This window comes from Schistocerca americana, chromosome 2 (assembly GCF_021461395.2).
Source record: "Schistocerca americana isolate TAMUIC-IGC-003095 chromosome 2, iqSchAmer2.1, whole genome shotgun sequence".
In the NCBI taxonomy this organism is placed as follows: Eukaryota; Metazoa; Arthropoda; class Insecta; order Orthoptera; family Acrididae; genus Schistocerca; species Schistocerca americana.
In genome coordinates this window covers 130,314,084-130,338,178 of record NC_060120.1, presented here as the reverse complement: position 1 = coordinate 130,338,178, position 24,095 = coordinate 130,314,084, and the positions used below count along the sequence as shown (strand labels likewise).

General features: G+C 39.2%; 1 protein-coding gene across 2 annotated transcripts in view; it reads right to left on the bottom strand.

Moving 5' to 3' along the window:
* LOC124594794 (protein FAM92A) overlaps nt 1–24,095 on the bottom strand; it is a 197,918-nt gene that overhangs the window by 87,397 nt on the left and 86,426 nt on the right. For both annotated transcript variants that reach the window (XM_047133212.1, XM_047133213.1), the window contains exon 4: nt 13,243–13,423. In XM_047133212.1, the coding sequence (XP_046989168.1) occupies nt 13,243–13,423 (181 nt within the window). The remainder of the gene's footprint in view (nt 1–13,242; nt 13,424–24,095) is intronic.

The window sequence follows — 24,095 nt, the reverse complement described above, 5'->3', positions numbered from 1 at the left end:
ACTGTAGACGAAGACCAAGGATTAAATACTGTCAACCAGGATAACTTTTTACCAGACAGGGTAGGTATCTTTGTACCACTTACCACTTTTGTTACAAAGGCTGTTGCTCCACCTACTTGCATTATTTTGTACTAAAAGTAACTGTTTTATTACCTCTGAGATTTCTAGTTAATACACTCCTGGAAATTGAAATAAGAACACCGTGAATTCATTGTCCCAGGAAGGGGAAACTTTATTGACACATTCCTGGGGTCAGATACATCACATGATCACACTGACAGAACCACAGGCACATAGACACAGGCAACAGAGCATGCACAATGTCGGCACTAGTACAGTGTATATCCACCTTTCGCAGCAATGCAGGCTGCTATTCTCCCATGGAGACAATCGTAGAGATGCTGGATGTAGTGCTGTGGAACGGCTTGCCATGCCATTTCCACCTGGCGCCTCAGTTGGACCAGCGTTCGTGCTGGACGTGCAGACCGCGTGAGACGACGCTTCATCCAGTCCCAAACATGCTCAATGGGGGACAGATCCGGAGATCTTGCTGGCCAGGGTAGTTGACTTACACCTTCTAGAGCACGTTGGGTGGCACGGGATACATGCGGACATGCATTGTCCTGTTGGAACAGCAAGTTCCCTTGCCGGTCTAGGAATGGTAGAACGATGGGTTCGATGACGGTTTGGATGTACCGTGCACTATTCAGTGTCCCCTCGAAGATCACCAGTGGTGTACGGCCAGTGTAGGAGATCGCTCCCCACACCATGATGCCGGGTGTTGGCCCTGTGTGCCTCGGTCGTATGCAGTCCTGATTGTGGAGCTCACCTGCACGGCGCCAAACACGCATACGACCGTCATTGGTACCAAGGCAGAAGCGACTCTCATCACTGAAGACGACACGTCTCCATTCGTCCCTCCATTCACGCCTGTCGCGACACCACTGGAGGCGGGCTGCACGATGTTGGGGCGAGAGCGGAAGACGGCCTAACGGTGTGCGGGGTTGTAGCCCAGCTTCATGGAGACGGTTGCGAATGGTCCTCGCCGATACCCCAGGAGCAACAGTGTCCCTAATTTGCTGGGAAGTGGCGGTGTGGTCCCCTACGGCACTGCGTAGGATCCTACAGTCTTGGCGTGCATCCGTGCGTCGCTGCGGTCCGGTCCCAGGTCGACGGGCATGTGCACCTTCCGCCGACCACTGGCGACAACAGCGATGTACTGTGGAGACCTCACGCCCCACATGTTGAGCAATTCGGCGGTACGTCCACCCGGCCTCCCGCATGCCCACTATACGCCCTCGCTCAAAGTCTGTCAACTGCACATATGGTTCACGTCCACGCTGTCGCGGCATGCTACCAGTGTTAAAGACTGCGATGGAGCTCCGTATGCCACGGCAAACTGGCTGACACTGACGGCGGCGGTGCACAAATGCTGCGCAGCTAGCGCCATTCGACGGCCAACACCGTGGTTCCTGGTGTGTCCGCTGTGCCCTGCGTGTGATCATTGCTTGTACAGCCCTCTCGCAGTGTCCGGAGCAAGTATGGTGGGTCTGACACACCGGTGTCAATGTGTTCTTTTTTCCATTTCCAGGAGTGTATTTCAAATGTCTTTCCAACTTCCTAGGAGCTCTCAGGCTTGTGATTGACCTTTAACTGTGTTGGCAGTGAAGAGAGCTTAACGTTTTCCTGAAGGACAGTGCAACTTTGTATCAGACTTAAAATTTACATTTTACTCTGACAGGGCATAGTTAGTATTAAAATTGAAATTTTACTCTGATAGGGCATAGTCAGTATAAATTTTCACTTTTCCAAGCACTCAATAATTACAGATGTAAAATGTTACAGTGTCCATTGTGATGTGTAATTTATTGTGTACAGTATTTTCAAGAAAATAGTAAAAAGTGGTACAAAGTTACCTCAGTTGGCTGTACTGTAAGCAAATTCAAATGGATGTAGGCTGCAGCAGCTACAAAGAGATGAAGAGGCTTGCACAGGTCAGACTACTGGAGCTGCATTACACCTGCCCTCTGACTCAAAACAGCAATCCAGACTGCTTATTACTTGCGAGCCAAGGTTACGCTGTTTTATACTGCTCATGGTACTCACCTGCTGAGAGACATGAGGACAAGTGCCTAAGTCTGTCACCTCGAACTTCAATGCCATGCCACTTGGTTAATGTGACGGGCGGTGAAAGGGGAATTTTGTAAAATAACCACTTTTACAGTCATGATAAATATCTCTATTATGTAACGCCTTTCTTTAAGTCCCTTCCACATCTCACTTCAGCCTCCACTCACCATATACCAGCTTTATGGAAGGAGAGATATCTTAGCCAGTATACCTGGCGTAGAAGAATGAAACAGGAATTTCGCTGTAGATGGTGCTATCCATCATTGTAGGGCCCATGAGACCGTGTCTACAGTGCCATCTGCTTCCTGTAACAGCTGACGATGAATGTCAACAAACAGTAACCCAAGTTCCTTACATTGGTATCAGTTTCAAACCCATGAACATGTTAAGTTTTGTGCCTATGTACTATGATTTGTGGACAGCATTGGTTTGCTGTTGTCATTTGAAGAAAACTGCTGCAGAATCACATCAAGTGCTTGTCAAACCTCTCAGTGAACATGCTATTGGGAAAACACAGTGTTTTGAATGGTTCAAAAAATTCGAAAGTGGTGATTTTAACTTGAGAAATGATGAGCACAGAAAACCACTGAGAAATTCGAAGGCAATGAATTGCAGGCCTTATTCAATGAAGATGATACTCAGATTCAACAGGAATTCTTGGAAATTTGGTTGACAGCTGTGGGAAAGGTGCAGAAAGTGGGAAAATGGGATCTGCACCAACTGAATGAATGACAGCAAGCAAATCAAAAGACCACTTGCGAAATGCTGCTCACCATATACAAACGAAAGTCATTTCTCTGTCAAATAGTAAAAGGTCATGAAAAATGGATATATTTTAAGAATCCTAAGCATCGTAAATCATGCGTGAATTCAGGCAAATCATCGGCATCCAGTGCTAGATCAAATAACTTTGGAAAGAAGACAATGCTCTGCGTTTGGTTGGGTCAGAAGGGTGTCATTTATTATGAGCTGCTAAAACCTGGGGAAACCATTAACGCTGATCGCTACCAACAGCAAATGATTGATTTAAATTGAGCATTACATGAAAAATGGCCAGAATATGGAAAAAGGCAACACGTGATAACACACCATTGCATGCAGCAAAACAGATCAGGAAAGAGATTGAGGAATTCAGTTGGGAAATACTTGGGCATGCGGCTTATTCTCCAGACTTGGTCCAATCTGATTATCAACTCCATCCATCACTGGGACACTCTCTCGCTGAACAACACTTCAATTCATATGAAAATGTACAAACATGGCTTGCTGGCTGGTTCGCTTCAAAAGAACTGTTTCTTTTTTTTTTCTTCTTCTTCTTTTTTTTTTCTTTTTTTCATGGCATTTATAGCCTGCCGGAGAGGTGGGAGAAATGTATAAACAGCAATGGAGATTATTTTGAATAAAATATTGTTTATTAGTTTTGAACAACAGATGTGTCATTATTGCACCAAACTCTAGTTTCATACTTCTGCAAGTGGTAAATGTAGTTTCAATATTTTTTGTACTGCCATCCAAGTTTTACAATTCATTGTGGTCTATCTGTCAAAAACAGGATCATTGCCTCAGCAAATTGGTGACAAAGAATGTGTCTCCTGAACACCAGACATGCACAGCCAAAATGTAACTTTTGGGAGGCATTACATTTCTGTTACTGGGAGCCACTGAGGTCCATCAGCCCCTACCATTTGTTCTTTCTTGGGCCTGGACCCAACCAGTTAGGATGTACTCCTTTTGTCACTTCTACATGACCTAAATCCATACTTTCAAAGTCAGTCTTCAGCACCATCACATCCTGGCCCTGTTCAGACCAGCTGACACATGGGTAGGCAACTTGGGCACACAGTATTGTAATATGTCCAGTAATAAACCATTATTTTTTAAAGAAATATTTTACATTCTCTTTTGGAACAGTGTTACCAACTTCTCAGTCTATTCCAACAGGTACACACCCTGTACATTTTCAAGACAAAGAGTGCAAACAAGGAAGGATATCATGTGTTCACGTACACTGGCCTTTCAAACTGCAACACCATAAAGGAGAACAAATAATATTTTACTTACTGTGCATTTATAGTATAGTAAGAAGAATACATAATTAAATTTGTACATGATTTGGGGATATACAGGGGGAAAAATTTAATATGCAGAGGTGCCATCTCTGGCAGTAACAATGGCTCTAATCTGGCTGGGTGCGGGACCAAACTGACCTTGGATGACAGACATAAGGGACATTCCAAACCACTTCAACTCTGTGACAAATCGTAGTGGGCAGCAGGTGTTGACATCTTAGTTTCTTGGTAACCCATAACTATATGATTTCAATGTGTGCAAGATCTGAAGAACATGCTGGCCAGGGCAACAAACTTCTCTGTATCAAAGTAGGTCAGGAAATCAATGGCAATATTCGCTGTTGCATCATCTTGTTGAAAGACAATGTAACAACCCACCACTTTAACACATCAAAAATGTAATGGCTACTGTTCAAATTACTGACTATGCAAACCAGACAATTCCAGAATAAATTTCCACTCTGCAGTGGGGTATGTGCTAATATGAAACTTCGTGGAAGATTAAAACTGTATTCTGGACCAGTGCTTTCTTCCAAGAGTGCTAGTCCTGCAAATTTTGCAGGAGAACTGGAAGTAAAGCCATGAGGACAAGTTGTGGGTCATGTTCGGGTAGCTCAGTTGGTAGAGAACTTACTTTTGACAGGCTTAGGTCTCAGGTTCATGTCCCAGCCCAGCATACAATTTTAACCTGCCAGGAACTTTCAAACCAAACCTTACCATTATGCTAGATGCTGGGCCAGTGCAAGGGGGTAGTCAAAAAGTTTTACAAACTGAAACACTCATTCCATAGTACTGAGCTACACTACCAAGGGAACCAAACAAAATGTTGCAGCCAATATCCTCTTTATCAATGACATTACAGCTACCCCTCATATACACTCCACTTTATCAACAGGCTGCAACATTTAATTTTGATTCAGTACAATCATATTGTACTAGCAATGCAGTCGAGTTGTGACTACAGTGTAATCATCCAGAACAATGCAAATGTGCACCTATGTTTCTGTGCCTATTCTGTACTAGATGCTCTGAAGAAGGGTGTCTTTGAAAGACTAGCAATATTTTTCAATCTTATTTATGTGCCTATTAATTGCCCCATGACACTATTATATGGTAATTTGTTATTTCTGCCCCTTTCACTGCCAGTAAAAGCAGCAGCAAATATGAATTAGTGAATGAAACAAGAAACATGATTCGTATAGCAAGAAGTCTTTATGAAGGATCCAGGCTCATACTTAGCAGAATCGTGAAAAGGAGGTCAGTTAGTGACAAATACACATCCAAAATAAACAGTGCCATCAAACAAGAGTGTGATTGTCTCAGTGCTATCTTCATAGACCCAAACAAATTCCTGTGTGAAAATTGACTGGGAAAGGATGGCACACATTTAAATAGATTAGGTTCAGTAACCCTCACCAGAATGTATGCAGATGTTTGTAAAATCATTAGAAACAAGGGAAACTAACATTGTATAGTGGAGGTGAAAATTAGGAAATCTGATATCCACAAAAAACAGTGATAACAAAAAAGAATATAGGACAAAAACAAACATAGAATCAAGATATTCAATTACAAAAATAATGCAACAGAATATAGAATACATAAAAAATAAGGTAACCCAGTTAGAAATAATGCTAAATGAAGAAACTCCTGACACTCTAGCTCTGACAGAATATGGTCTAAATGAGCATGAAATGCTAAAGCTTACTGTTGCGAATTACAATGTAACAGCTAGTTCATGCAGGAGGAATAGTAAGAGTGGTGGAGCTGCTATACTAACCCATAACAATATAAACAGAAGCCATATAAACAGCCTTGACTTATGTAAAAAATACAACATTGAAAATGTAGTCGCAGTAACAGCCCAAAAAATAGTTTTAAGTAGTTCCTCACTGTATATCTTAAACATCAAAAAGACTGCCAAATGGGTGCAGAGAAACGTTCATTGAAAACATAGGAGAGCTCTTACATATCCTCCTAAGCAAGAACTGTGCAATTGTACTAATAGGTGACCTAAACATAAACACATTTCAAGACACCAATGACAGTAGGGAGCTTCTAAGCACAATGAAAACATATGGCTTATACGATGCAATAGCTACTCCAACATGGATAACCGCAAACTCCTGTACTCTAATAGATCACATCTTCACAAATTTAAGGGACTTTCAGTATAAAACTGAAGTTATAGAAATGACCCTTTCAGACCATGATGCAATAAAAATATGTCTAAATCATATCACCACAAATGAAAAGACAAAAAATATGGCAAAAAAAGCATAAATGAACAAAACTTAACAGCCCTTAGGATAAAACTTGAAAAACAAGGATGGGAAATACTGAAAAAAGACTCTCCATCAGTGGATCATAAAGTGACTTATTTCATTGACACACTTTCCTACCAACTCAATATTACATGCCCAGTAATAAAAACTAAAGCCAAAACCACAAATAAAAACAAAAAATGGATAACAAAAGGCATTTTGGTCTCTAGGAACAAGATAAAAATTATGCACAGAATATATAAAACTAGCATTGCTGAAAACTTTAAAGAGTATGCTAAAGTACTGCAAGCAGCCTAACGACTAGAAGCGAAAAAGTACATAAATAGTGCTGATAATAAAAGCAAGGCTTGTTGGTCTATTACAAATACACTTCGCAAACCCTCCAACTCACAGGAACACAGCAAAATACAGTTCATGATCAGCAAAAAAACTATAACTGAACAGAATAAAATCATAAATCTCTTCAATGACTATTTTGCCACCGTAGGCCAAAATCTAAAAGAAAAAACAAATAACAAAAAAAAGACAATAACACATGAAAAACATTTATTAATCCCCAAGGAAAATCAATGGTACTTTTCCCAGTGACAGAAGAACAAACATTAAAGATTAAAAAAACCTAAAACAAACAAAGTCATGTGGAATTGATAGCATATCAAGTATAGAAATTAAACACTGAACTCAAGAAACCTCTTACACAACTAATCAATTCATCATTCCTAGAAGGAACTTTTCCAAAGTGCTTAAAGACAGCACTGATAAAACCAATACAAAAAAAGGGGAATGAATACAATCCAGAAAATTATAGGCCTTTAGCTCTTTACCAGTCATATAAAAAATATTTGAATGAGGTTATGCACAGAGACTTATTGCTTTTCTGATGAAATATGAAATAATCAACAAGAATCAGTTTGGTTTCCAGAAAGATAAATGCACCATAGCTGCAATAATAGATCTCATCGAAAATGTCATAACAAACTTGGACTCCAAAAATAAATAAGTAGAAGTATTTACGGCTCTAACAAAGTCATTTGACTGTGTAGACCACAAAACTTTAGTAGAAATATTAGGAGTATATAGCATAAGAGGAAATGCAGGAGACTGGATTCTCTCATACCTGACAAACAGGAGCCAACATACTGAAATTACAAAAACTACTGCTGAAAAAATAAGAGCTAAAACAAGAATTTTACACTTCTCTGTGCCACAAGGCTCCATTCTTGGCCCAATACTCATCATTCCATATACAAATCACATCCCAAATATGATTAGGTATGGTAGTATAGTTACCTATGCAGATGACACAACTCTTCTGTTCAAGGATAAAGACACAGAAAAGTTAGTAATGAAAGCCAATATAGAAGTAAAAAATGCCATCCAAAGATTTACTGAATTAAACCTGCACAACAATATTACTAACACACTTTGTGTAAACTTCAGACTTCGAAACTTTCACAGTGAAGATATCAATATATGCATAGATGAGTGCATAGCAGGTAACACCAAATATACAAAATTCCTTGGGATAATTATTGATCAAAATGTAAACTGGGATAACAATGTAGAATGTATAAGGGGGAAACTCAGTGCAAACCTATATGTGCTGCACAAACTCAGCTACCTAAAAGATACAGGCATTATGAAAACAATATACTATGCATTAATTCATACAACATAAAGTTATGGTGTAATTTTGTGGGGAGGTACCACAAAAACAAACATTAATAAAGTACTTAAATTACAGAAAAGAGCCATAAGAATAATAGCCAACCTTAAATGGAAAGATTCATGTAAACTAGCATTTAAAGGTCTCAAAATACTAATATTACCCAGTATATACCTATACGAACTCCTCTGTTGGACAAAATTCAAATATTCTGCACATACTAGAGATAAGAACACACAACACAACCATGACACAAGAAAATGGAACCTCTTCCATGAGCCTACACACAAGGCCACAAAATACAAAAAAAGCCATCATATGCTGGACCAAAAGCCCTTGAAAAACTACCTTCACTCTTGAGAGAAATAAACAATAAAATATTTTCAAAAAAGTCTCAAAAATTTTCTATTTGAAAACTGTTATTACAGAGTTTATGAATTTATGTGCACTACAGCTCAAAACAACTGAAATGCCATTATTGTATCAAAAGAAAAATTGTACAAATCTAATTTAATATTAAATAGCCTTAGCATAATTTTGTAATAATTTATATTTTTTGTTAAACAGTTGTTGTTGTTCAGTCCTGAGACCGGTTTGATGCAGTTCTCCATGCTACTCTATCCTGTGCAAGCTTCTTCATCTCCCAGTACTTACTGCAACTTACATCCTTCTGAATCTGCTTAGTGTATTCATTTCTTGGTCTCCCTCTACGATTTTTACCCTCCACGCTGCCCTCCAATGCTAAATCTGTGATCCCTTGATGCCTCAGAATATGTCCTGCCAACTGGTCCCTTCTTCTTGTCAAGTTGTGCCACAAACTCCTCTTCTCCCCAATTCTATTCAATACCTCCTCATTAGTTATGTGATCTACCCATTTAATCTTCGGCATTCTTCTGTAGCACCACGTTTAAAGGCTTCTATTCTCTTCTTGTCCAAACTATTTATTGTCCATGTTTCACTTCCATACATGGCTACACTCCATACAAATACTTTCAGAAACGACTTCCTGACACTTAAATCTACACTCGATGTTAACAAATTTCTCTTCTTCAGAAACGCTTTCCTTGCCATTGCCAGTCTACATTTTATATCTTCTCTACCTCAACCATCATTATTTATTTTGTTCCCTAAATAGCAAAACTCCTTTACTACTTTAACTGTCTCATTTCCTAATCTAATTCCCTCAGCATCACCCGACTTAATTCCACTACATTCCATTATCCTTGTTTTGCTTTTGTTGATGCTCATCTTATATCCTCCTTCCAAGACACTGTCCATTCCGTTCAGCTGCTCTTCCAAGTCCTTTGTTGTCTCTGACAGAATTACAATCTCATCAGCGAACCTTAAAGTTTTTATTTCTTCTCCATGGATTTTAATACCTACTCCGAATTTTTCTTTTGTTTCCTTTACTGCTTGCTCAATATACAGATTGAATAACATCGGGGAGAGTCTACAACCCTGTCTCACTACCTTCCCAACCACTGCTTCCCTTTCATGCCCCTCGACTGTTATAACTGCCATCTGATTTCTGTACAAATTGTAAATAGCCTTTCGCAACCTGTATTTTACCCCTGCTACCTTCAGAATTTGAAAGAGAGTATTCCAGTCAACATTGTCAAAAGCTTTCTCTAAGTCTACAAATGCTAGAAACGTAGGTTTGCCTTTCCTTAATCTTTCTTCTAAGATACGTCATAAGGTCAGTATTGCCTCACATGTTCCAACATTTCTACAGAATCCAAACTGATCTTCCCCGAGGTCGGCTACTACGAGTTTTTTCATTGGTCTGCAAAGAATTTCAGTTAGTATTTTGCAGCTGTGACTTATTAAACTGATAGTTCGGTAATGTTCACATCTGTCAACACCTGCTTTCTTTGGGATTGGAATTATTGTATTCTTCTTGAACTCTGAGGGTATTTCGCCTGTCTCATACATCTTGCTCACCAGATGGTAGAGTTTTGTCAGGACTGGCTCTCCCAAGGCTGTCAGTAGTTCTAATGGAATGTTGTCTATTCCTGGGGCCTTGTTTTGTCTCAGGTCTCTCAGTGCTATGTCAAACTCTTCACGCAGTATCGTATCTCCTATTTCATCTTCATCTACATCCTCTTCCATTTCCATAAAATTGTCCTCAAGTACATCACCCTTGTATAGTCCCTCTATATACTCCTTGCACCATTCTGCTTTCCCTTCTTTGCTTAGAATTGGGTTTCCATCTGAGCTCTTGATATTCATATGAGTGACTCTCTTTTCTCCAAAGGTCTCTTTAATTTTCCTGTAGGCAGTATCTATCTTACCCCTAGTGAGATAAGCCTCTATATCCTTACATTTGTCCTCTAGGCATCCCTGCTTAGCCATTTTTCACTTCCTGTCGATCTCATTTTTGAGATGTTTGTATTCCTTTTTGCCCGCTTCATCTACTGCATTTTTATATTTTCTCATTTCATCAATTAAATTCAATATTTCTTCTGTTACCCAAGGCTTTCTACTAGCCCTCGTCTTTTTACCTACTTGATCCTCTGCTGCCTTCACTACTTCATCCCTCAGAGCTACTCATTCTTCTTCTACTGTATTTCTTTCCCCCATTCCTGTCAATTGTTCCCTTATGCTCTCGCTGAAACTCTGTACAGCCTCTGGTTTAGTCAGTTTATCCAGGTCCCATCTCCTTAAATTCCCACCTTTTTGCAGTTTCTTCAGTTTTAATCTACACTTCATGACCAATAGATTGTGGTCAGAGTCCACATCTGCCCCTGGAAATGTCTTACAATTTAAAATCTGGTTCCTAAATCTCTGTCTTACCATTATATAATCTATCTGATACCTTCTAGTATCTCCAGGCTTATTCCATGTATACAACCTTCTTTCATGACTCTTGAACCAAGTATTAACTATAATTAAGTTATGCTCTGTGCAAAATTCTTACCCCCAATCCATATTCACCTACTATGTTTTCTTCTCTTCCTTTTCCTGCTCTCGAATTCCAGTCACCCATGACTATTAAATTTTCATCTCCCTTCACTACCTGAATAATTTCTTTTATCTCATCATACATTTCATCGATTTCTTCATCATCTGCAGAGCTAGTTGGCATATAAACTTGTACTACTGTAGTAGGCATGGGCTTCATGTCTGTCTTGGCCACAGTAATACGTTCACTAGGCTGTTTGTAGTAGCTTACTCGCACTCCTATTTTTTTATTCATTATTAAACCTGCTCCTGCATTACCCCTATTTGATTTTGTATTTATAACCCTGTATTGACTTGACCAAAAGTCTTGTTCCTCCTGCCACCAAACTATACTAATTCCCACTATATCTAACTTTAACCTATCCATTTCCCTTTTTAAATTTTCTAACCTACCTGCCCGAATAAGAGATCTGACATTACACGCTCCGATCCTTAGTTTTCTTTCTCCTGATAACGACGTCCTCTTGAGTAGACCACGCCCGGAGATCTGAATCGGAGACTATTTTATCTCCAGAATATTGTACGCAAGAGGACGCCATCATCATTTAACCATACAGTAAAGCTGCATGCCCTCGAGAAAAATTACGGCTGTAGTTTCCCCTTGCTTTCAGCCGTTCGCAGTACCAGCACAGCAAGGCCGTTTTGATTAGTGTTACAGGGTCAAATCAGTTAATCATCCAGACTCTTGCCCCTGCAACTACTGAAAAGGCTGATGCCCCTCTTCAGGTACCACACGTTTGTCTGGCCTCTCAACAGATACCCCACCGTTGTGGTTGCACCTATGGTATGGCCATCTGTGTCGCTGAGGCACGCAAGCCTCCCCACCAACGGCAAGGTCCATGGTTCATGGGCGTAGATGTTAAACAGTAGACAGTAAAAACTATGTACCTGTTGGTGCATGAAATGAAAATATATCTTCATCTATACAACGTACTTTGCCAAAGGAGAAATAAATAAATTTATACTTATAAATAAAATAAAAAGAAACATTCCACATGGGAAAAATATATTAAAAACAAAGATTCCATGACTTACCAAACGGGAAAGCACTGGTAGATAGACACAATAATAAAACACACAAACACACACACAAAATTTCAAGCTTTCGCAACCAACGATTGCTTCATCAGGAAAGAGGGAAGGAGAGGGAAAGACGAAAGGATGTGGGTTTTAAGGGAGAGGGTAAGGAGTCATTCCAATCCCGGGAGCGGAAAGACTTACCTTAGGGGGAAAATAGGACAGGTATACACTCGCACACACACACATATCCATCCACACATATACAGACACAAGCAGACATATTTAAAGGCAGAGAGTTTCTTTGCCTTTTGATTGAAGCAGGTTCTTCTGCATTATGTAATTCAATGATAAATTGTGTGTGTAATATACATTCATATATTATGAATTTATATGTATAATGAAGTCATCCATACAAAGAAATTTGTTTATGGATGAATAAATAAATAAATAAATAATAAATAAAACTTTTCAGATGATGGGGAAATTTTGTGCGTTATGTGTGTGGGGAGTGGGGTGGGGAGTGATGGTGGGGGGTTAGAGGAGAGAGAGAGAGAGAGAGAGAGAGAGAGAGAGAGAGAGAGAGAGAGAGAGAAAACTGAGTTCATGGTCCAGTTCTTACTTATACACCCAGCTACTCCTCAGTGTCTTCACATCATGAGGAGACACTTTCATTTAAAGTTTGCAACTAGCCAGTATTTTATTTTCCCACTTTTTTCTTTCACATACTTTAGATTAAGCACCAAAGAAGGCAAGGACTCAAAGAACTGAAGCTCCAATAATTACATTTCTATCCTGTAGTTACAGCAAAAAAGACTCCCAAACCAAAGCTCTCATAATGACATTTCCATCCTGGAATCAGAGTAAAAGGATTCTCAAAATTTGTAACAATACTTTCCTATGTGTATGTATTCTGGGCTATAGCTTTCTATTCCTATCTTCCTCCTTCTTTAAAATGTCAGAATCTAAAGACTCTGGAGTGAATGTGCAACAGAATAGCTTCTGATTGTAATTAACTGTCAAATTCCTTGAGTTTTCATTGTTATCACATACATAATGACAATACTTATTTCTAGTGTGTCTTGTCTTGAAGTATTTTGCTTAGAAAGGATACAATCTGTTGTCTATTGTGTGGATTTCTCTCCCTTACACGATCTAATTGTTTTCTTCTTGCTAGTTCTCGATCTCTGACAGAAAGTGAATTCTTCACACTTTCTTTTGCATGTTTGCATATTCCATCATATGCTGACAGTTCTTCAACTACTTTCTTTTCCAGGCGTTTGACCTTTGCATCTCTGTGGATAAATAGTAACAAATTACTCATAAAGATAAAAACTTCAAGCAATATACATTCTGTGATGATTTTCTGGACCTCAGAAACACTTACAACAAACTAAAATTTGTGAAAATTAAGCACAAGGGCTATCCATAAATTAAAAACCAACTTCTTATTACAAATAAAGAAACACTTGTAGCTTTGTGGCACTTATGTGGTTCGAAAAAGAGACTTCGTTGGTCATGTAGCACCAGTCAGCTCTCTGTTTTGTTGGTCAGTATGTAAGTAGCAAGCTACTGAAATGGACTGTGTTGCTGTCTCCCATCATTTGTGAGGTATGTTCTATGATTTGCTTCCTGTAAGCAGAAGGAGTCGAGGCCATAAAGATTCTTCATCTACTGGGTCACATGTATGGGTATGGATGATGCTGTTGTAAGGAAATGGTGAAGAAAATTCATGGCTGGTGACACAAATGTGCATGATGACAGCAGATATGACATGAACTTGTGCAACATGTTGATGAAATTGTGCAACCGAGATGTTCATTTTCAGTTTCTGAACTGTCTGAATACGTGTCTCAGGTTTCAAGGACAACCCTTTTTAAGAGTCACAGACAGGTTAGGTTACTGCGTTTTGTGCACTTTGGGTACCAAAACGTTAAACCAATGTTCACAAAACTGAAAGAAGTGTCTGAGCTTAACATTCCTGAAATGTTAGCATGAAGAGGGGGGAGAATTTCTGAACAGAACTGTTGCAAGCAAAATTTGTGACATGTATACATGTCAGAAGAGTTTTAGATACTGACATATGCTAAAGCACAATGTAAGTAATGTGTTATTTTTAAATTTTTTATAATATTTTATAATTGCCTTGTGCATGGCATCTACATCTACATCTTTACTCCACAAGCCACTTTAAGGTGTGTGGCACGGGGTACTTTGGGTACCAATGTAATTTCCACCTTTCTTGATTTAGTCACATATGGTTTGCGCAAAGAACTTCTGTTGGTAAGCCTCTGTTTGGGCTCGAATCTCTAATTTTATCTTAATGGTCTTTTTGTGTGATATGCTTAGGAGGAAATAATATATTAGTTGACTCCTCTAGGAATGTATGCTCTTAGAATTTTAAGAGTAGACCATACCACAGTACAGAATGGCTCTCTTGCAGTGCCTGTCACTGAAGTTGACTGACCATTTCCGTGACCCTTTTGTGTTTACTTAATGACCCTATAACAAAACATGCTGTTCTTCTTTGGATCTTCTCTATTTACTGTATCAGCCCTATCTGGAATGGATCCCAAACTGTTGAGCAATGTTCTAGTATTGGTCGAATGGGTATTTTGTAAGCTACTTCCTTTGTTGACAGACTACATTTCCTGGAAATTCTTTCAATGAATCTCAGTCTGGCACCTGCCTTACCTGCAATTACTTTTATGTGATCATTCCACTTCATATCACTCTGTACACATACTCCTGCATATTTTATGGAAGGAGCTGCTTCCAGTGATTGTTCTGCAGTTTTGTAATAATAGATTAATGGATCCTTCTGTCTATGTATTCAAAATATGTTTCATTTGTTTATGCTGAGGGTCAACTGCCACTCCCAGTACCAAGCATAACTTCTCTGTAGGTCTTCCTCAATTTTGCTACAGTTTTCTAGCATCACAACTTTCCTGTATACAAGAGCATCATCTGCAAAAAGCCTCATGGAACTTCTAACATTATGTATTAGGTCATTTATATATATATCATGAAAATTAATGGTGCTAAAACACTCCCTGGGGCATGCCTGAAGTTACTTTTACATCTGAAAAATTCTCCCCATTCTGACTGACATGCTGTATTCTATTTACTTGAAAATCTTCAGTCCAATCACTCAGTCAGTCTGATATTCCATACCTCATATTTTGTCAATTAGGTGGCAGTGAGACCTGTATCAAATGCCTTCTGGAAGTCAAGGTATGTAGTATCTGCCTGGACATCCATATCTACTGCTTTCTGGTTGTTGTGGATGAACAAAGTAAGCTGGTGGGTTTCACACAGTCATTGTTCTCAAAACCCCTGGAGGTTCCTACAGAGGAGAGTTTCGGTCTCCAGAAAAGCCACAGTACATGAGCATAAAACATGTTCCAAAATTCTACAACAGACTGGCATAAGAGATATAGGCCTATAATTTGTGCATCTATTCGACATCCCTTGTTGAAAATGGGAATGACTTATGCTTTTTTCCAATCGTTAGGAATGCTTCTCTCCTCTATAGACATATGGAACACTGCTGCTAGCAAAAAGGCAAGTTTATTTGCATACTCTGTGTATAATCGAACTGATATCAAGACATCAGGTCCAGTGATTTTTCCTCTGGTGAGTGATTTCAATTGCTTTTCTATCCCTTGGCAACTTATTTCAATATTTGCCATTTTGTCATTCATGGTGATATAGAGGAGAAATTACAGTGTGATCTTCCTCCGTGAAACAGTTTTGAAAAATGACATTTAGTATTTCAGCCTTTTCATTTTCAATGCCATTATGGTCACAGTGTGTCTGGACAGATGGCTTCGATCCATTTACTGATTTAATGTAAGACCAGAACTTCTTAGGATTTTTTGTCAAGTTAGCACCATTCTATATGTACACTCTATGTTTTTTTAATTTTTATGTTTTACACTATACTACCTTATAATGACCACACAGCTAAAATAAACAACTTTTACAATCAAAGGTAACTTTGGTGTCATTTACAACAAGGTGTCAAAAAGTAGAAAAATTAGATGATGACAATAATATATACTACTCAGAGGTGGGGAAGACCCTAAACAGCAAGCATCATGAAAGTGATCTAGAGCCGCTACTGTTCTTAGTATATATGAATGACCTACCTGATAAACTCCAACAGAAGGTCGCCCTAATTGTGGATAACATGAATATTTTAATAAAGGGGCTGGATCTGGAAGAAGCTACACATTGTTCTGCAAGCATTGTGAGCTTTAAAAACAATTTTTAAAAAACCATACAGAGTTAATGCAAAAAATCAGTGAGAACAAAGCTTTCTGTAAAATTTCTGAGACTTCACCTCAGTGATAAATTAACATGGGCAAATCAATCAGTAGCGTAAGCAGTAAATTAAATTCAGTCTGCTAAGCATTACTAAAGTTAGCCAAAACTGTTAATATTGAAATTGGGGCAGTGATTTATTTGCATGTCATGAGAATATCAAGGAGTACACATGTACTGTCTGACATGCTCAGTTTTGTTATTTCTGCCATAATAATTTGAGTCTAGTGCATTAACTTTCAGTTTCCTTTAATGAACACTCTTTTTTGCACAAGCGAAGAATAAAAATCTAATCCTGTATGTTGTAAAGCTATGGGCATTTATTTATATAGGTAACCTAAGAGGCCACATAAGCCTGATCCTGTCTAGAAACTTTCATGCCTTCCCATGGACAACATTTTTGACAAATGGCGGAAATATTCTTGGAAATAAAGAAGTATGCATGAAGATTGTTCCACTCTATCACTGACAAAATCAAGAGTCTTCTGCGAGAGAGGAAAGCTTCTGTAAAGTTTGGAAGGTAGGAGATGAGGTACTGGCAGAAGTAAAGGTGTGAGGATGAGGCGTGAGTCATGCTTGGGTAGCTCAGTTGGTAGAGCAATTGCCCGCGAAAGGCAAAGGTCCCGAGTTCGAGTCTCGGTCCGGCACACAGTTTTAACCTGCCAGGAAGTTTCATAACAGCGCACACTCCGCCGCAGAGTGAAAATCTCATTCTGCTGATTTTCTGATTGTTGTTGTTGTTGTTGTTGTCTTCAGCTCTGAGACTAGTTTGATGCAGTTCTCCATGCTACTCTATCCTGTGCAAGCTTCTTCACCTCCCAGTACTTACTGCAACCTACATCCTTCTGAATCTGCTTAGTGTATTCATCTCTTGGTCTCCCTCTACGATTTTTACCCTCCACACTGCCCTCCAATGCTAAATTTGTGATCCCTTGATGCCTCAGAACATGTCCTACCAACTGGTCCCTTCTTCTTGTCAAGTTGTGCCACAAACTCCTCTTCTCCCCAATTCTATTCAATACCTCCTCATTAGTAATGTGATCTACCCATTTAATCTTCGGCATTCTTCTGTAGCACCATGTTTAAAGGCTTCTATTCTCTTCTTGTCCAAACTATTTATTGTCCATGTTTCACTTCCATACATGGCTACACTCCATACAAATACTTTCAGAAACAGCTTCCTGACGCTTAAATCTACACTCGATGTTAACAAATTTCTCTTCTTCAGAAATGCTTTCCTTGCCATTGCCAATCTACATTTTATATCCTCTCTACTTTGACCATCATCAGTTATTTTGCTCCCCAAATAGCAAAACTCCTTTACTACTTTGAGTGTCTCATTTCCTAATCTAATTCCCTCAGCATCACCTGACTTAATTCGACTACATTCCATTATCCTCGTTTTGCTGTTGTTGATGTTCATCTTATATCCTCCTTTCAAAACACTGTCCATTCCATTCAACTGCTCTTCCAAGTCCTTTGCTCTCCCTGACAGAATTATAATGTCATAGGCGAACCTCAACATTTTTATTTCTTCTCCATGGAATTTAATACCTACTCCGAATTTTTCTTTTGTTTCCTTTACTGCTTGCTCAATATACAGATTGAATAACATCGGGTACAGGCTACAACCCTGTTTCACTCCCTTCCCAACCGCTGCTTCCCTTTCATGCCCCTCGACTCTTATAACTGCCATCTGGTTTCTGTACAAGTTGTAAATAGCCTTTCGCTCCCTGTATTTTATCCCTGCCAACTTTAGAATTTGAAAGAGAGTATTCCAGTCAACATTGTCAAAAGCTTTCTCTAAGTCTACAAATACTAGAAATGTAGGTTTGCCTTTCCTTAATCTATTTTCTAAGATAAGTCATAGGGTCAGTATTGCCTCATCAAAATGTCAATTTTCTGATTATTGGAATGTAAATCATGATGCATCCAAAATAATAAAATAGAAGTAACTGTCATTAAATTTTGGTAAACAAAATATTTGCAAGTAAAATTACACATAAGGTAATTAGTCATAAACTGTAAAAGAACACGTAATACAATGTACAATGGCATCTATGTATTACGCCATAACCTGTTCTACATATATATTAAATTATAGGGAACACTATGCAGATGTCATTTTATAATCAAAATGTCAAGGACTATATGCAACAATACAACATGTGTCAACTGTAATACATCAAATGGCTGAAAAAAGCAAAAAATAGTGTCCCATTTAGTGCATTAAATGTTTAAAAAACCTAAATGTGGAGAACTTTGAAATCCTGAAATATCATCTAATGTCGCAACACCTTTTTCATCGCATAATCTTGACTGATACATAATGGGCCTTACTGTGTTAATATGTCATGGTACACCTTCTGCATGCCATCTTTGCCTCTAGAGAAGGGTGTGCCATTTTGATGTAAGTAAATACCAGTATAAGAAGTGACTCAGCCAGCAGCATGCGGCAGAGCAGGAAGGGCTCTTCCTGCATGCCTTGTTGTCATTTTGTCATTTGAGCCATGCTGTTTCTCTGTCAGAAAACTGAGCTTCAGTATTCCACTTGGAGCTGCATGTGCAAGAATAAGTTTTCATCCTGGCAGCTCCAGAGGACACAAGGGAGACCAAATCTATTCCTAATGCAGAAGTCAGTGGTTGCAGTGCCTTGGTTAAGAGGGAAGCATGACATCTTAAATCGAAGGTGAGGTACCTTAGTTCAGACGAGTGAATTGGTTTGCTTATTGTACTAGCATAAACTTATTTTCAGTAACTAAGACATACTGTGTTTTTACATTCTTATATATGAAAGCTTTGTGGAGTCTGGTTTAAGTTACCTCATTTGTTGCTGTGAATGGCTTTGATGCTTGTTAGTTAACTTGTTAATTCTGGGAGAAAAGGATTCATGCAAATTTTGTGGTATTTAAGACATAGTCTGCTAATGTAATCAAAGTTCCTTTACCAACCATGTACATAAATTCAAATCTTGTTGATTTTCCATCCTGCGTGGCAGACCTTTGCTACCATTATGCCATCGACCATTGTTTTTAAACTGAACAGCGATTGGCTGGAAAATCTTCTTATCTCCTTGTTCAGATTTTGGTATGTGTTAAATAATAAGGCCCCAACTGTCTTTTCTATTAATACTGTAGGATTTGGTTTCTGCCCCTTTATTGGTACATGGATGTGTAATCATGCTCATAGCCATATGGTGTTCACTTCCATGATTGAGAGGTTAACCATCATTTATAATTTAATTATTTGTTGAACTTAAAGATCCTTTCCCTTGCCAGGTAATACTAGCAGTTACTAGCGTCATGCACAGAATTGTCCCAATTATGTGGGAGATGTCCATATCTGATTTATGCTGAGTAACTCTCCTGGGTGCAGCCACTTGGATTCTGAGGTCACGGGTTGCGCTGCCTCTTGATCAACAATAAATACTCACATGGTGAAAATAAAATAAAAAAAAGCTTGACACAACATTGCACCTCTCTCATTTTTTTTTAAATTATTTATTTTTTTGGAATGCGTGTGTCTCCTTTTTGGGGCATTGAATGTGAATTTTAAGGCCATCGTCTTAGTAAGTTTTCGTTAGTTTGGTCAGTAGTGTTGTAGAACATTCTATGATGCCAAGCAATTGTAAATCATTAAATAGGCTGTCAGAAAATATGATGAAGTGAATTGCTAAATAGTTTGGAACACAAATCCTTCTTGTAGTTGTCGTTTTGAAGCATAGATGCTGTATTTAATTTTTGCATAAGCTCCTACATAATAATAATAATAATAATAATAATAATAATAATTTGTGGTATCTCATTATAAGAACTAAAACCTAGTGATAAGGGGTTGATTCTCAAGGAACTGCAACACATTTCTTTGCCTCTGTGATGTAAGGTGTTGAAAGTATTTGCTTCCATAGCTGTGATAGATACACGCAAAGCTCATTTGTTGTCTTAGAACTACACATTTTCATAACCATACACAACATTTTGGTTACCTATGTCTTTAACAGTGCAATGTGCATCAGTGTGACAGAGTATTACAGTCTGACTTGAATGCAAACTAAACACTGCAGCACATGTTCGGGGATGTGCACAGTTTTGAAATGCAATTACTTTGAGACTTCTTGTTGTTGTTCTTAATGTGTTTTTAATTAGTTGTCAAAAACTTACATGTAAATTTTTCTTGATTGGTTTCATTGATCTTTAAGCATACATTGTTCAATAAATATTCTGGTCATGAATGATGCTCAGCCCTTGCTTGGGTTTAGTCCTCCCCCTCCTAGACAACATCACGCAATAGTTGTGTATCATTGTGGTAGCAGAGTGTGGCTGTCTTTGGATGGAGAAGATATCTACAGCATTGGACATAATTTGTATAATTTTTTTGCATAATTAATTGTTGCAACTAGATGAGTTTGTTGCTTTTTTTGGGTTCTGGTGCTGCAGGTCCATTGCTTTCCGATTGGAGCCCCAAGTTGTGATTGGAGGGGGGTTGTTTGAGAAAGGAGCAGCCTCAGTATAAATGTAAGATCCAAAACCTTTTAGATGATGGGGACGTTTTTGAGTTATCAGCACGACTGTGGGCGACGGCGGGTGTTTCGTTGCAGGTAACAGTGGAGCTGATTTAGCAGGTAAGCATTGCCACGCAGTACTGTGCTGCTTCCCTGCCTGAACTCAAGGAAAACTTGAACCTTTCAAAAGATAGTGTTCCTTCATATTATCAGATTTATCATAAGCAGGCTCATATTGTGCACTGGCTGTGGAGGATACTCGACCTTGTCGCAGTTGCTACTGATCCCAAATTTCAATCTGTTATCAAGCACCTGCGTAGCAAAATAATTAGCTTACAAATTGGTTTGAGTAACTTAGAGTGAGGCAGCAACCATGTTGGTGGGGAGATAGATTCTGAGGTTGTCGAAAGGAGTGTAGTTCTTCTGGGAGCCTGAAGTCAGGAGGTGGAGGATGCACAAGTGCCCTTCCCCAAGTTAACTAATCCTTTTTTGCAGGTGTTTCTTGGGGTAGAGCAGCTCAGTCTCATGGCCCAGAAGGAACTAGTTGAGTTTTTGTGGTTTATTGTGAAGTTACAGGTGCAAGTTAGTGTTTTCCAGCTATTATGGACAACTGTTTTTGGTTCCTATACTTGTCATGTCAAGGATCCTTGTCAGAGATAACTGGGAAGGTCCTTGTCAACAGGGCGTCCATAAAGGAGTTGTGCATGTGTACTCAGAGAGCATCTCTCAACCAGAGGCAAAAGTAACATTGTTAATGAACATTTATGTCACGTTCAGGATACTAAATAGAGTTTGGCTAAGTATGTAAGAGAGATGTGTGCTGCTGCTGTAGCCCCTGATTTGCAACTCCCTGAGCAAAGAAATTGTTGCCATTGCCCTGCAAGGCATTAAGCTAGTTTTGTTTGTGAAGCGACCAAGGACTTACTGTGATTTGAATTATTTTGCCATGCTTGTGGAATTAGTTAAGCAAGTGGATCAGAGAAGTGGAGAAGCCAGGGCAGTACTTTTAACACACATGGACTCCAATCCAGAGGTTCCCTCTTTTAGTAAAAAACACAAAATTAGAGGAAACTGCAACTGTTGCAGCTGCCAGCCTGGCCATCTTGCCTGCCAGTGCTGGGCTGATGTCAAATGTGCTCAGAACAGCTGATGCTAGAGGAGCAGACAATGGGGGGATTTCCTCTGTCATGTCTGTTCACTGTAAGACATTGAAAGCTGTAACTACTAATCTTCTTTCCTTCTTGTGTACTTATATTAACAATGGTTGATTCGGGTAGCAGCATTTCCTCGATGAGCCAACAGTGGTACATTACGTATCGCCACATTTATAGGTTTCTGGATTTGCATTCAGTGGGTTTTTCCTGCAGAGCTGTTAATGGTGGAGCCGTTCCTGTATTGGGATGTGTATGGATTTTCTGTTGTGTTCGTTGTCTTTTCAGTTCTGTAAAGACTTTGGTCATGAAGGGTCTGCATACTGATCTTCCATTAGGTTGTAATTTTGTCAACAAGACAGGACTTGTGTTGAATTATGCACTTAAAAGGTTCTACTTCGGTTTCTCACTGGAGGTGAAGTTTCCTATAGCAACCACAGAAGTGTGAACAAGGAAGGGTATTTTGATGTGGGGTGTTTGGAACATGAACATGCTTGGGTTCTTCTTAAGATGTTGCATGATTTCCCTGAGGTTCCAAGCAACAAACTGAGTGTTACCAATTGTATAGAGTATTAGATTTTGTTGGCTGATCAGGTTCCAATTACGCAGTCACCTTATCCATTGTCACCTCCTAGAATGAAAATATTGTGGGAGCTGATGAATAAGACGCTCACAGAAGACGTTATACAGTTGTCCACCTCACTGTATGCCTCACCAATATTCCTAGTTCTGAAGACTAATGGAGGGGCTTAGAGCAGTTGTTGATTATCAAATTCTTAACCACAAGGTGATCCTGAAGTCTATACCCCTTCCCAATTCGCATGGGTGTTTCTTGTGGTTTTCGAAGGCCCGTTATTTTTTGGTCATTGATCTTATCCAGAAGTATTATGAAACTCCCTTAGCTGATGAATCCAAGCCAGCCACCACCTTTTGCACCAATTGGAACCTCTTTGAATTTAATAGGTTTCCATTCAGGTTGTCCACTGGAGCAGTGGTCCTATCAAGGTTACTTGATTCAGTGCTAGGCGATCTTAAGTTCAAATGTTTCTACAAGTATTTAGACAATCTTGTTATTTATAGTCCCAATTCTAATGATAACATTCAGCACTTGCATTTGGTTTTGGAACACTGTGAAGCTGACTAATGTCACTCTAGCTCAAAGGAAGATTTCCTTTCTTGGACATTTGGTTTCAGCAGGCAGTGTAAGAATAGATCAGTCAAGGAACTGGTCCATTTATAGCTTTCATCCTCCCAAAACTAAGAAAGGGGTGGCACTGTTCATTGGGATGACCACCTTTTTCCAGAAATTCATAAGCAGGTTTGCCAAATTAGCATCTCCTCTGAATATTTTGTGCAAGAAAGAAAAATCTTTTATGTGGATGGACAGTCAGCAAGCTGCCTTTGACTCTCTTAAGATTGCCTTAAATAATGGTCCCGTTTGGCAGTACCTGATTTCAACTAGCCCTTTGCCATTCAGACAGACGCCTACAACACTGGGGTGGCAGCTCTTCAGGGGCAAGGTGAGCCAAGGCCATTGGTCTACAATTCCCAACGTTTACCAGTGTCAGAGAGAAAATATTCGGCTTATGAATTGGAGGTGCCTGTTGCTCTTTTTGCCCTCAAGGGATTTAAATACTACTTGGAACACTGAAAGTTTATTCTAGAGACAGATAATCAGGCTGTCAGCTGGGTTCCGGCCCGTCCTCATAAAACTGGACGCATTGAGTGATGGGCAGTCAGGATTTGTGCCTTTCAGTTCAATGTGTGCCATGTAAAAGGGTGTGATAACACTGTAGCTGATGCCCTGAGTCACTTGTTTGAGGAGCAAGAGTGCTCTCCAGGTACTGCTAACCTGCTGGAACAGCAGGTTAATTTTGTTCTTACTGATATTCCTTGATTGTTGATTATCAAATTCTTAACCACAAGGTGATCCTGGAGTCTATACCCCTTCCCAATTCGCATGGGTGTTTCTTGTGGTTTTTGAAGGCC